We start from the raw sequence: 14692 nt of genomic DNA on the forward strand, positions 1-14692 counted from the left end.
ATTCCTGCTTTTCCTAGCATCTGCCTGTATTTAGAGAGTTAAAGCAAACTTTCAGATTATTGATTATTACACTAATTCTGAATACTCAGTGCTATTGTTACAATATATAAATGTATAAATGATATGCCATGAATATATAGATATATCTACACTGTAAATACCTGGTTACATGTTGAAGAAACTTAACTGCTGTAACTTATTTTCTTTTCCAGGTTTGTAGTAACGAAGCCACTTGCATTTGTAATTTCTCCTGGGCTGGGACAGACTGCAGTATTGATGATCCTATCAGGGAGCCTAGTAACAAGAAGGACGAAGGACCCAAGGGTTTGTGTGATTTCACTTTTGATGTTCTCTCAAGCATTTGTGACATTTTGCTGTTGATATATGGTAGTAGAATTAGCATGTCGAAATAAAATAACATTGTACAGTGCTGTTTAGACCCAAACAGTAAAGTTCTGCTTCGTGTAGATGAAGTGGGTCTTTCTGCTTTGAGAATTGCTGAAACTTCTTTTTCTAACCTAAAGTTGAGGAAGATTTAAATCATAAAAAAGGTATGTACTTTCTGTTTTCTCCTTCATCCTGTTCTCAATTTTTTACAATTTTCTTTGTGGTTGGAATCTGACTATGTGTAGCCCTTATGATTTAGCTGATAATTGAGTATTTATGTTTTGATAGAAATTTCCAGTTCCCTTTATTGTTCTCAGCTAATTCAGTGAGCCGTGGCATAAAAAAGGGAAAAATGGAATGTACCTGGAGGAAAAAAAAAACTTTGTTTGCTTGAAATCATATTTCAATGGGAGGAAAAAGAAATAATTTAAACTTTTAAGGACTTAAATTATTTGTATGATCATTATTGCTTACTTTTAGGAATTAGTAGCTTTTTCAGCTGCATATGAAGTAGAAATACAAAGAGCAGCTATTGAGGAAATAATCAAAAAAGATTTTCAAAGAGAAGGAAAAGCACTTGAGATTCTCTCTGACTTCTCTGCCAAATAATGTTTTTGGATTGTGCAGTCCAACTCTTTAATGTCTTTCCTGTCATCAGGATGTTGTCCAACATCAGACTATATTTATCCAGTGCTGTGCATTTACAGACAACGTTCCCAGTAAACAATTGAGAAACCCAAACAAAATCTTTTGCTATGTCCCTGTTGCAGGTTCTTCTGTCCCTTATGCAAGGCTGTGGGGAAGAAGAGAGTTGTTTAAAAATGTAGTTCTAGGAGTTCAGACTTCCGTTGATTACTCTCTAAAATATCCAGGGCTTCAAGGGGGGACAGGATTTTGTTATGTCCTTCCAGAATGGCTCTACTACTGTCTTGTGTGCCCTTTTCTTTTGCGCCATAGCAGAAAAGTTCCAGTAGATCTTTACCAAGAACTGTTAAAGAGATAATCTTAAAACAAGTTACCACTGTGAAGGAGGCTCTCTAGAACAGTCCAGATTTGTATTAGGGAATCTGCAGGTGCTTCCTGGACTCCTAACCCCACCACTGCTCAGCGTAGAGCTTCCTGGTTTGTACCCTGCCTCACAAAGCTTCTTGTAATTCCATTTCCTATAAAAACCTTTCTACCTGGAATGCTGCTCACAGTCTTAAAAAAAAATAAATAGCAGAGTACAGGCTACAGAGCTGGTTACTTGTCTTTGTGTGTGGATGAGGAAAGCAGTGTCTACACTGTGACACTGAGAGTACATTCATTTTATACTGCTTATTTCCAAATCCAGGAGGTAAGACACAAGTCCCTCCTCTCTAAAAAGGTCTATAGGAAAGGCAGCACAGAAGGTACACTTCTCTTGGTTAAATTTTTGTAATTCATATTAACTCTAATTCAGAATGGAAATACTTTTGTGAATATCAGTATGTCAATGCTGAAATATTCTGGGGAAAAGTCTTAAAGGAATAGCATTTGTATAGATGACTGCTACTAGGAACAGATATAAAGTTTAGACTGCATTTTTCAGTGTTCTCTGTAAAAAGGCAGAATGTTTTCATACAGTGTGGCTCAATGATCTCAAAAGATGGATTGTTTTTACATATGTTCTTACAGTAATTTATTGATGCTGAATCATGTAGAAATGAATTTAGGAGCCTGAACACTGACAGCTACTCTGATCAGTTCTGGTGTGCTAATAGAGGAATTTCTTTGTGAGAAGATGTCAGAAGAACACAGAAGCAATCTTCTGTATTGTAAAGATCCAATGTACTCAAGGAGTTTCCATTAAGTTTTTTTCCCCTGTCACCGGTACTTCTGTTGTCATATGCCAGATTTCAAGGCTAAGACAGAAACTAATTGTTTTTCCTTAGCACTAGGGTTTTGTTACGTTTTTGAAATAGAAGACTCATTATGTGAAAATTCACCTAATAGACTTTAAGACTTTTCACACCAGAAATCCAAGCATTTTGCTTACTACAATTAGAACATGAACAGCTAGGAAGTATTGCTATTTATTTTACATATTGATTGCTACCTCTGTTGCACCTTTCAGACCTATCACCTTTCATCCATCAGTTACTTTTGGCTCCATACTGTATTTCAGGATTTAAAATAGTAATGGTCCTTAATATGCAGGTCTGGAATTACTCTAAACTCAGCAACCTACTGTATCCTGTACTAGCAAAACTACACACCTTTGGCTACTACAGGAACTTTAGTTTACAGTGTTTTGGAATCAGTGGGACCACACACACAGACACATGATTCTTCTCTGCAATTTCATTTGCAGAATTAGGCCTTTGTTAGACTAGTGGCATAGTGTTTGTTTGTTTAATATAAAACATGTCTCAAGTAACCGTGTGTGCTTGTGTATATTTATGAAACAGGAAAGAATTGTGAAACCATTCATTCAGAATGGAGACTATAAAGTTTCAGTCCTTTGGAAAAGCTTCCATTGAACAGGGAATTCAGCTGCTTGCTTGTGGTCTATTAAGACTCAATGAACCTATCAAGCTTTTAATGTTTAACATCAGATATATACAGATGTTTTTTCTCAGAAGACTTCCCTTAAAAAATGAAAAATAAGGCCTCCATGTCTTGAGAGACTGTCTGAAAGTATTGAAATTTCCAGTGTTACCTGAAGCACCTTTTAAAAGGTGTTATCTGTCCTTAGGTCATATAGGTAAATAGAGTCCTATCGATAAATGCAGTAATGAAGGAAAATACTACTAACTCATAAAGGAATGAATACAAAAGTTGGGTTTTTTCTTTTCCTGTGATGAAACTGATTCCAAACTAACAGTTTTCCTTTGCTTAGTTATACGACAGATACAGTAAGTTTTTGGTGATCAAAAGGAAGTTTTCTTATTGATGATTCATTTTCATTTTGGCTATTTTAAATAAGCAGTAGATTGAGGATGTTCCCTTTTAAAGTAAATAATAGAGTCACAAGCTAAAAGGAATAGTCTTACATTTACAGGAAAACTTACTGAAATGTTTGCAAGCTTTCAAAGAAAACCAAATACAGCTCATTTCAGAATTCTTAAAGCTACAGTATTTGGTAAATAGAGGTTTCTTAGGACATTTGAACTGTTTGTCCAACAATGGATTATAGAGTAAATTATTCCTTTGAGAAATTAATTTTTTTCATTTCAGACATATATGTGATTATGTCCTTAAAAAATCTTCCCTTTTCCCTCCACACAGTGAGCATGGCCACTAACAGGCTAATAGGTGCAGTAGCAGGGACCATTCTGGCCTTGGGGGTGATTTTTGGAGGCACAGGGTGGGGAATAGAGTAAGCATTTTTCTTAGTTTGAGTTTTATGTTTGGTGCCTAGTGTGTGAGGTAACCGTATGCTCCTGAGCCCTGTGTATTGCCCCATTAGCTTTGTCATGTGGTGACCGTATTTGTCATGTGATTTGAATGTGTCTGTGTCCTGTGGTTTGTTCATGCAGTGTTGAACCTTCTCCTGTCTGGGATAATGTGGGGCATAAAACAATAAGCTTGTGATGTTTTTACATCACCACAGTAAAAGGAAATGCCTAAATGTTTCCATTACACCAAATTATAAAAATAAGGGGGAAAAGTGAAACTGTCATAAAATGGAGAAGTTGTTTATTACAATCTTTGGGGCTTTCCATCTAATCATAGGTCACATGATCTAGCTAGGAAGATTAAAGCTGTTGATAATAGTATAGACAGTTGGTCTTACAGTAAAGCTGCTGAGTGTTCCATTGCTGGGATTCTGTTACGAAAAGGCAGTAGAAAGCTGAAGTATAGAATTAATATATAAAGAATATGTATGAGCAATTTTTGTTGTCTTCAGACTTTTAGAAAATTAATCTTAAGTGTTAGCCTACTATCTGAATGTCGTTTGATTTATATACATGTCTGTGTTTGTGTATGTATAATACACATATAAAAATGCCCATATAAGAACTGTCTTCTCTCTGCCTTCACTATGCAAACTACAAAATAATTTGCTCTTATTCTACTTTTCTGAGATTTCCAGCTTCCCTGTGTTTCTAATACTATATATTACCTCTGCTGTGTGACAGTGCTATTTGTTTGAAGGGGAAAATACAACAGGACAGTTTTTGATTTCTAATCAGGCTGTGGAAAAAAAGCATTCATATTTAGTTCTAATTACAGCTGCATAGAAAGTCTTCTGGTAGGCAGTTTTTTCTTGTGTCTGAGTTTGCAGCCCTAGACACCTGTTTAGCTTTTGCTGAGCTGGACTGTTACGTGAAACTCAGATTCTGAGGAGAGACACAGACAAGGGAGAACTAAGAGAAAAAAAATGAAGAAAGTAAATAGATAAGCTATTTGAGAAAGATACGTTCTTCCAAATTATAAAAAATTACCTTTTAATTATTGTCAAATTTGTGCACTCCTCATATCTGTAAAGCTCACTACATTTCTTGTCAGTCTAAGTCTCTCATTTATATTCCTGAATACTCTGTGTAGGAATTGCAGGAAGCAATTTTAAAAGCTTGTTTTCCTTTTAGCAAATCTCATCTCTGAACTCACTGATATGTGAAACATGTAATGGCTGCAGCAAAGTTTAGGTCACTGCAGTAAATTTTACAACTTAGGGCATGTACTTGCAGTAGTGTCTGGGACTGGGCAGAAGGTTTTGTGATGCCAACCTGAAGAGCTTAGAACTTTTCAGTTGTTGCAGCTGTCCTTTCTTTTTCCTTTCTTGATCTCTGCTCCTTTTTCTTCCTTGTCTTAGCTGTTTTCCCAAATTCAAGTTTCAGAACATTTAAAATAGGAATATTTCAATTGCTATGTGGATGTGTTGATTTGGGGAGAATAGGATAGGAAGCAAGAACTGGTTTTGAAGGCTATTCCTGGATATGCAAATGTTACAAAGTGTGCAATATGCTGCAAAAGAACTGTTGGCTTGGTTTCATTTTGCCTTGAGCTCAGGTACAATTAACTTTACAAAGATTGCCCAGTAGGAAATTTTTGTACAGAAAAAAAATTCCTTAAGTCCATTGTGAGTTTTCTTCCACCCTGTGTAAACATAGCACTTAAGGGTCAATTTATGAATATCTTATTTAGGTGTTCGCTTTCCCTCCTCAGAAAACGGCACAAACATATTTGGTGCTGCTTCTTTTTATTGCTCTTTTTTCCTGCTCCACCCTTCCTTCCCCACTTTTTTGTTGAGTAGCTTCTTGAGGATGATGAAGAGATGCTTTGATGTTTGGAAAGTTTAATGGGAATACAGCTTTTATTTCAATTTTTGTCCCTTATTATATAATCTTTTGCTTTTGACAAATAGTTGTTTGTAAACTTAACACTGATGTAATTGTAGGGAGTCTGGACTCTTGATTAGCAAGTGCTGCTAGGTGCTCCCAGCTCAAGTTAAAATATCTACCACCCTTCAGGATGTCCATGAAAACAGTTAGGCTTTTTGATTTATTGGGTTTTTTCTTCTCATTTGCTATAGTCATGAATCACAGACCATTCATACTTTCTCCTTTAAGTTAAGGAACTATTCACAAATATCCTAGTGTCCTCAGTTGACAGTTCAATCAGTAGATATAATGGAGTAAGTCACAAAGGAATTTATTGTCTAATACTAGGTTTTTTTCTATGCTAGAAGTTAACAGCACAACCCAACAGCTTTGTTCATTCTTTCTGTTAAAGAGAAGTTGGGTTTGCTAAAATTGTCTAGAGACATCACCTTGTGTGCTGTCTATATCTCTTGAATTGTTTTACTACCTTTCAGTTGCTTCACCTACTGTGAATAAAGTGGTTGGTTCTTATGTCTGTCTTACCCTACTCCTTTATCACAGGTCCTAGTGCCACCAATCTTATAATAGGCTCCATCGCTGGTGCCATCCTGGTAGCAGCTATTGTCCTTGGGGGGACAGGATGGGGCTTTAAGTAAGCACTGCCGCATGTCTTCTCTGGGGTGGCTATGGCATTTATATTTCTTGCTTACATCACTGAATTTTGAGTTCCTGCTACAAGAGTTCTAACGTACACCCCCCACCCCACCTCCCAAACTATAAGAAACTACTTTAACGAGAGAGAATTATGCTTACATGATGATCTTAAAGGTCTTTTCCATCCTTGGTGATTCTGTGGTACCCGGAACAAGAGAAGGAATCAGCTTAAACTAGCAGATGACATCAGGGTGCAAAGCTGACAAACAATACAGGAATTAACTGTCAAGAGTTCAGCCTAACACCTGGGAAGCAAAGTATTTTTTTCACCTCTGGTTAGTGGTGATGGTCTCAGAAGTTGACTACAGTGGTTACAAACCCCAAAATATACATCTTGAAGAGAGTTTTATTTTTAATGCAGTAGTCCTTTCAAACTGAAATTACTGCAGTAATTTTTTTTCTTACAGCTTATTCTAAGTAAATTTAATCCTTTTATTTGTACAGTAAGTAGCCCTAGGACAGCCTCTAGTATTTATAAGTAACTACAGGGCCACTTCAGACAGTGTAGTTTTAATTCAGTCCTATATGTTTTGATTTGTGTTTCATATGGCTGAGATTTGTATTTTCCATGTTTATAAACAGTAAAATAATTTAGTATTTATGCATTTTTAGTATGTAGCTTCATCAAATCTATGATCAAAGAAATTAAAAAGAGGGTGTATTTTGGAATATGCAGTGACAGACATGGGTTCCTATGTGCTGTTAACACGAGAAGGAACTGGGATTCTCTTAATTTGATGGCTTGAAAGATGTCTTCTGTGCAAAGGCCTAGGCAGGGAATAATGCTTGCTCACAGACTCCCTGTAATACTTGGACATATTCTATAGCATTAACTAATACCAGTACATTTGCATTTTTTCTACCAAATCCTACAGATTTAGAATTACAGGAGAGTTTTCTTTTATCCTAATGAAAGCATATTTCAGTTAGTTGCAGACCTGAGGGGTTTTCTTCTATGCACTTCACTGCAATTAGCTTTTTAAAAAATACAGACAAATTTTCTGCAAGGCTTGCATTAACGTTTCTGTTAAAATTTTTTATTTATTAAAAACAATGTCTTGCATGTTTAAAGGGGTAATACTGGAACATTGCAATAAGCAACTACCCATGGGAATTAACTAAGATAGATTTGGTTGGAAAACAAATATCAGCTTATACTTTTGGACTAATTTTCTGCTATCAGAAACATGTCTGTTACGTAGCAATTCATAGACTTTCCAGACAGAGTACTCATTCCTAAATAACACACTTGTATTGCAGAAAGTAATTTGCTTAAAACACAAGTCATTAAAATAAAAAACAGACAGTTTCTTCCTCCTAATCTTTTTAAGCTGTCTTGTGCTGTGACAACCTTTGCTCTTTTACCTACTAGCAGCTGTGTAAGCAGTAGGGATATCTACACTTGAGAACTTGCATGAATACCCATCTTCCTGTCTGTAACAACACAGCATTTGAACAATTGTTTCTTTCTTCCTTCTGTTCCACTTCTCTCAAACCACTCTCACAAGAGTTCAGCTTTGCATCCTGCTGTCATTTGTTTGTCCAAATGTAGAAGCTTGTTATCCCTTTAGAGAATCTGAACTGGGAAATTCTCTTGAAGCTCATATTCTCAGAGTGAGATGCAAATGTTGATTCTGTAGCAGAACCTCAAATACACTGGCCTGGCCTAGCTCACAGCTTGAAGTGCATGTTTCTTCTGGGGGTCAGAGGGGAACTGAAAAGACTTGTATACCAAGGGAGGGCTTGCACATGTAGACCCTCTGATGTTTTGCTTCAGATGTATCTGGAGGTATAGATGAGGATAATAAAGAGGATTTTAACTTTTCCTTTTTAAGCAAGTGATATGTTTAGTCTCTGCAACTGTCAGAGAAGGTAGCTAATGCTTTACAAACTGGGAGATGTGATTTCTGTTTCACAGGTTATCAGATGTTCATATGAACATACGGTACTGTGGTGTCAAGTCCATATCAAACGTAAGCTGCAACTAAGCAAACCTTGTTCATGAACTGAGGTGGTAAGGGGTGGGGGTTGGAGGGAAAGTGTAAAAGAAGGCTTGATGCAAAATTGGAGACGCAAAGTAAAAAACCAAAAGTTACATCCAGTGTCAAGAATGAATCCTAGGTTATTTTTTTTCTAATCAAGTTAATGTTGCATAGAATAGGAAATAAAATGTAACTGACAATTTTAGGGGGTATAGAGCCTCATGACCCATGTCAGGTGGCTTAAAGGTAGAGGCTGTGGATGCAAGCCTTGTCAGGAGCTAGATTTTACTTCAGTTGAGCCCTGTGTAGTGTTTTAAAGCTGTTGGTGTTAGACTGCAGTAAAGGAGTCCTACTGATTTCTACCCTTAATGGAAGAACCAAAGATTTACCTAGTCAGTCCTTACAGATGCCAAGTTTTCAACTAGTCTGCGCAGATGCATTTAGACCCCAAAAGTTTCTGAATGATAAGGCAGTGGAATCCTAAAGGCAATTTAGTGAGGAAGGCAGCTTGGGTTCCTGAGCAGCATTTCCACAAAGCACGTATCATGACCTAAATGCAGTCGTCACTACACAAACATTAACATGAGAATCAAGCGCAAGGTATTTGTTGCACTTTTTTGCAAACCACTAGAATAAATGGCAGGTCAAAGTCTTATTTAACCTGTTAATTTTAGTCTGGCATTTTGTGAATTTGAATCAGTTTTGTAGCAGAAGGTTATTTATTTAATCTCTTCTTCAGCATTTGAACCATGCTTCAGGACTGCCTATGAAAACATTAGCTATTTGAAGTGGTTAAAATACTTGCTTTGGATAAACCTTTAAATACTTAAGTAAAGGTTTGTATTTATGCAATTGCAGACGAACACACAGATTTGCAAGTAATATACTGTGTAACCACATTCCAAAGTAGTTGGAAAAAAACAAAACCAACAAACCCCAAAAAAATCCCAGAGGATGACAGCAAAGTATTTCTTATCTAAATTCAAGGAGTTTTGGACCAGTTCTCTGAAATATTTTTTGTTTTTAAAGATGACCATGTTACTGAGGCAGTGATGTGCTGTAGCATGGTGTGCTTTTTTGACTCAATCTCCTACAATTTTGTTTTTGTCAGAGACACTTTTTCTAGTTGGATTACAGACTGAAAGGCTGACCCTTGTTACTTAAAAAGGCTTAAAACATTCAATGTAAAAAGAAGCTAGTGTTCTAAGATCTTCCACACAGAACAACAAGGAACTAGGAAATAGCATCATTCTCCTATCTGCCCTTCCACAGAGAACTCTTCTGCTCCCACCTTCTCATTGTACTGAACCAGACTGAAAGGAACCTGTACTTCTATAATGTGTAGCTATAAAGAGATATATAAATATCTAGGGCCTGATACACACCTAGTTTCCTTTCTTTATATTGCCATTTTCATAGGAAGAGACTTGTTATATTTGCTGATTTAAGTAAGACTGCTGTTTCATTTTAGTATTAACATGGTTGGTAATTTGGGATGAAGTTTTTAAAGCTTGTTAGGGGAATCAGAATAGCTAGAATAGGCTAATACTTGCCAGCCTCTCTGGAGCGCTACAATCACAGGAGGGGGGTGCAGCAGGCTCTTTTTCAAGCTTTGCATGTGTCCCGTACTCCTTGATTAATGCTGTACCTGATGTTCCGTATTTCAGACTATGTGAGGGTCTCATGTTAAATGGTCTTTTAGTTCTTCACGTTTCCCTCTCGTATAACACTGTTAACAGAATGTCATAAGTGAAGAAAGGCAGTGGTTTGGTTAGTATTTTATTCCCTGAAGGGTTATTTCTGCTGGATAAAACTAGGAAATAAGTAATTACATGGTTTGGACAGATCACAGAACACACATGGTGAGGGCACAGCAGACTTTGCCTGTTGTCCCATGGCATGGGTGCTGCTTGGAGCTGTCATACAACCAAATGGTCTTTACTAGAATACTGCACTGGTGGAATTAAGTTAGAAAAGACTGGATAGGATAAAAGTCAAAAGAGTTTTGTTACAAGAATTGTACTGGGAAGCTAGCATAGCATCTGTCCTCTGTGCCTTCTTTTAAGACTCAAAGTCCATTTAGTTAATTAAAATAAGCTCATGTAATAGAATGTAATTCAGTGTATGTTTTAATGACTTGCCCTCTTCAAGCAAACTGGAACAGGGTACTTGCCCTAGAGCAGGAGGACAGGTTATGTCATCTGGATTTTTTTATTTGTATTGATCATTTTTTTTAAGGGGACTGACTAATTAATTGCTCATTGGTAGCATCTGAATTCAAGTATGCTAGACAGTATTTAAAGGAGGGATGGCAGAGGAGGCAGAGAAGCAGATATGTCCTGTACCCACTGAGACTGGCAGGATGCAAAGCAGACTAACTTACAATTAACCAAGTTATATTACATTCATACTTCCTATCATGCAGCTCTACTAGTTCACCTGAAAAAATAATTTACTTATCTCAAATTGACCTGTATATATTGAAATAACATCAGCCTAATTCAAAAGGAGCATTAGTACCATTGACTTAGAGGGGAAATGATGGAAATATTAATATAGTGATCATCCAGAAACCAGCAACACTTAAAGCATTCACCTTGCAAACATGTAGGTACTGGTGGTAACCAATGGAAAAACAAAAAAACCAAAGGCTGTCCAAGAACTACCAGTCTCTGATAGTCTTCACAAAGAAAAATTGCCTTTTCATGTATCCATTAGTCTCTTAAAACACCAGGCAAATCTTGCATATAGTGTATTTAGAAATATTATCCCAGTGTTAGTAGTTAGAAGGACTGCAGAAAACAGAAAATCCTGGGATTGTTCTGTAGCTTTATGGATTTATGGATAGGGGATTTATGTTTCTCTATTTTTTGCATGTCAGTTTGGTGGTGGTAGTGGTGCATATGCCCAATGTTAAAACTAAATGCATGAGCCCCTTGCTTGATGCCCCACATAAAGCCAGATACTGGGGAGGTCGCACCCAACTTTTGTTGTTGCTTCCTAATGTCTTGCTGTTTGACATAGGATATCGCAGGAGACTGGATATCACCGACCCGCTTCCTACCCACTGTTAACATGAAATTCTAATCTCCCAGTTTACAAAACAGTCCCGTCTCCTTCGAATGCAATGTCTTTGCTATATTTTGCACTTTACTAAGATCCATGGCAGCTCTGGTCAATAGTGTGGTAAGTGCTCACACAGATACTCACTTTTTGTTACACTGCAATACCTAAACTAAATTCTGGTGTTCTGTTATAGCCAAACATGGGCAGTTGCTCTGAGAACAAGTCTCCATGTGCTTATATAATTCCAGTACTGGCACTTCTGACTCCTTCCCCTTAGGAATATGCATGTTTTCCTGGCCTGGCCCAGTGAGCACACACATTACCATGGCCTCAAAGTTGCTACAAATGCAGAGCACCACTTGAAGTGCTACAGAAATAATCAAATTGTGTGTGACAATATGATCTTGAAATTGCATAAGGAAGTGAATACTTGATACTACACTACAGAAAGCGGGCAACCAAATTCCTTAAATTGTTACCCCTTGGAAAAGTTACTTCTTAAACTGTCTCAGTGTGAGCCTTTTACCGTACTATGACATTGGCAATGGCTTTGTTCCTGTTGTACCTGACTAATGTATTGCATTTTTCTCTTTTCATCTCCTTTTGATGCAACCTGGAAGAAATGTCAAAAAACGAAGGTTCGACCCAAGTCAGCAAGGCCCTATCTGAAGAACTGCAATTCAAAAAGCTTCTTCTTGCGCTACTGGATTTTGGGTATGATGTGTCTTTGCTGTAGCTGCACAGGAACTAAATCAGTAAGGAAGAACATAAGAAACAGTAACTATAAACACAGAGTTGAGATGCTAGGATTTGAGGTAATAGAAGACTGTCCTTTTTGGAGATAAGTTGAAGACTTCCTCCATTCACCTTTCTTGTTAAAATTAACTGACAAGTGTTACAAACAAACTGTTTCAAAATCAGGTGGGTTTTTTTCTTTCCTCAAAGGAGACACGCAGACCAAGTGCAATAAGAGAACTGTTCCAAAACAATGACATAGCAGAAGATTTTTTTCCAGCCTGCTGGCACTCTAACTTCACTTGAAGTTCGCATGACTTCCTTTTTCTTATCAGACTCCAGTGGCATGAAGAGCTAATTTTGAAAGGGTAACCTGCATGGCTCACATACAAACAACCAAGCTAGCAAGCTGACCCCAAGCAGAATCTGCAGCCCAACAAATACAAACCACTGGGAAGCCAACACCAGGCTCTGAAAACTTTTCCAGCCATGCAGTGCATTCTGCTGCTGGACTTCAGAGTTATCTGCTCTAGGAGCTCACTATCCACCTTTTTTTGGTCTCCTGGTCCCAGAGTCTGTTGGGTATGGAAGCTATTGAATGATGGATGTAATTCTTCCAAGAAGGAAAAAGTGTAAATATGGAAATAAGATTTTGAATATCATTTTCACAGATTATATAAATATATATATGAGAGAAAAGGATTTCCATATAAAAAGGTTCTATTCTTTATGTAAATCTATTTTTGATGTTGGGTTTGGTTTTGGGATTTTTTGCTCCCCTTTTATTTCTGTAGCATGTTGTACAGCAGATTTTCTGGGCTTGCTCAAAAAAGGCAGATAATAGCATGCAGATGCAGGGAGTTCTGACACCAAACAGATGTGAACTTAAGGTTGTATGCTTGAAACCAAAATCAATTAAAATGTATAAATACATATCCATGTATTGACCATAAGTCTGGACTACTTTTTTTTTTGGCTGTTATACAGGTTTTTCTTAGTGCATTGTAAGATAAGTGACACCCTCTCAAACTGATCACAGAAGTGCCAAGCTTTTTTTTTTTTAAGCTATAGCTTCTTTTTTTTCTGTGCAGATCCCATGAAGTAAAAACTTAAATAAGCCTTAAAATATTCATAAAACGTTAAAAGCTTGAAGTGAGTTATCCTTCTCTTGCCTTCTGCCTACCCACCCAAACCTGATTGCAAAGGCTACTGACATTTCTATCTCACTCCCTGTATCTTTTTGATGAATCTCACTCTTTGAAGTGTAATGCAAAATTAATACTTCGACTGTTTGCTCCTGGTGTAGCTAGTTACCATCATAAAGTGTGCAAGATCCCTTGTAACTTCAGGGGTTGTATGTTGTAATTACTTTCAGGTACACCTTATGTGCAGTTTCTTGCAGAGAAATGCTGGGAAGGCAGTACTGTTCTCTAGTGACCAGGCTGGTCTGGGTGTATTTGGCTTGAGAAGGGCATCAAGATGTCTAGTTTAGGCCTCCCTTAAGTACAGAGCTGTGCAGTCTGGCTCATTCTTTTCAGCCTGATTTTAAAATCTGGTAATTCAGTTTATATAAGGGAAGTGACCTGAAAATTCCATTGCTGCATCTGATAAGCAGAATTAGAAACTTTTGTAATTTTAAATTTAAAAGTTAGGTATTGGTAACAACACAAGTCCAGTTATGCACTACTTATTCCATCTTTGTTCAGTGGAAATCCATTTCCTGAGTTAGCTCTAAGAGTCAGAACATTAAGAAAATGCTGCAGATTTTCTGTGACTTAGAAAATCCCATTTCAATTATACTTATTATTATGTTCAATCCAACAGTCTCACAAGAGAACAACAATATATTGTTTTGCTTGACAGTTATTATTAGATGTTTTTAAAGAGCTTTGACATAATCATGTTAACATTTACTACATTATGATTTAAAGGTGCTGCACACAGGTAGTCAACTTTGATATATACTATAGATCTTACTCTGAAGAATTCCAGCCTGGCTTCAAGTAAAATGAAGTTAGTGACAATACTTCTATGGCAAACCAAAAATACTTGCAGCTGTATTATTGTCCTCTGAAAGTACTTTGCTTGGGAACATATTTCCCAGCTTTGTTAGGGTTCTGCTTCCAAAGCAAATGTAACCCTCAGCAGAAGCACTTGTGGTTACCAAAAATTAAGTAAAATCAGCTAGATGTACATAAACTACCTGTGTAATAAACCTTTCAGAAGCATTTCACAAACAACATTGTTAGTGTGAGGTGATGTTTAAATCAGACCACAGTGGTCCCCAAATACTATGTACATATGTTCAGTGCTGGAGTAACTTTTAAAATTTACACCAGCAGCTTCATAGGAATTATGATTTCTCAACTGAATTTATGCTCCACTCATCAGCCATTGTATGTCTGTGGAAGAATACATTTGCCTTCTGCCCTGCATGAACAGAACACAAGCGATAGCACAGCTCAGAGCAGGAATAGGCTGGAGTGCTTTCTGTGGTGGCAGACAATTAAAGCACCTGGT

The 14692-nt window shown here is 37.1% G+C and overlaps 1 protein-coding gene across 1 annotated transcript in view; it reads left to right on the forward strand.

The window, feature by feature from the left end:
• ADAM23 (ADAM metallopeptidase domain 23) overlaps nucleotides 1-6331 on the forward strand; it is a 95287-nt gene extending 88956 nt beyond the window's left edge. Inside the window, exons 29-30 of the mRNA XM_010007375.1 lie at nucleotides 213-324; nucleotides 6237-6331. Of these exons, the coding sequence (XP_010005677.1) occupies nucleotides 213-324; nucleotides 6237-6331 (207 nt within the window). The remainder of the gene's footprint in view (nucleotides 1-212; nucleotides 325-6236) is intronic.
• The last annotated feature ends 8361 nt before the right edge of the window (nucleotides 6332-14692 follow it).

This window comes from Chaetura pelagica, unplaced genomic scaffold (genome assembly GCF_000747805.2).
Source record: "Chaetura pelagica isolate M959 unplaced genomic scaffold, ChaPel_1.0 scaffold21, whole genome shotgun sequence".
Taxonomy (NCBI): domain Eukaryota; kingdom Metazoa; phylum Chordata; class Aves; order Apodiformes; family Apodidae; genus Chaetura; species Chaetura pelagica.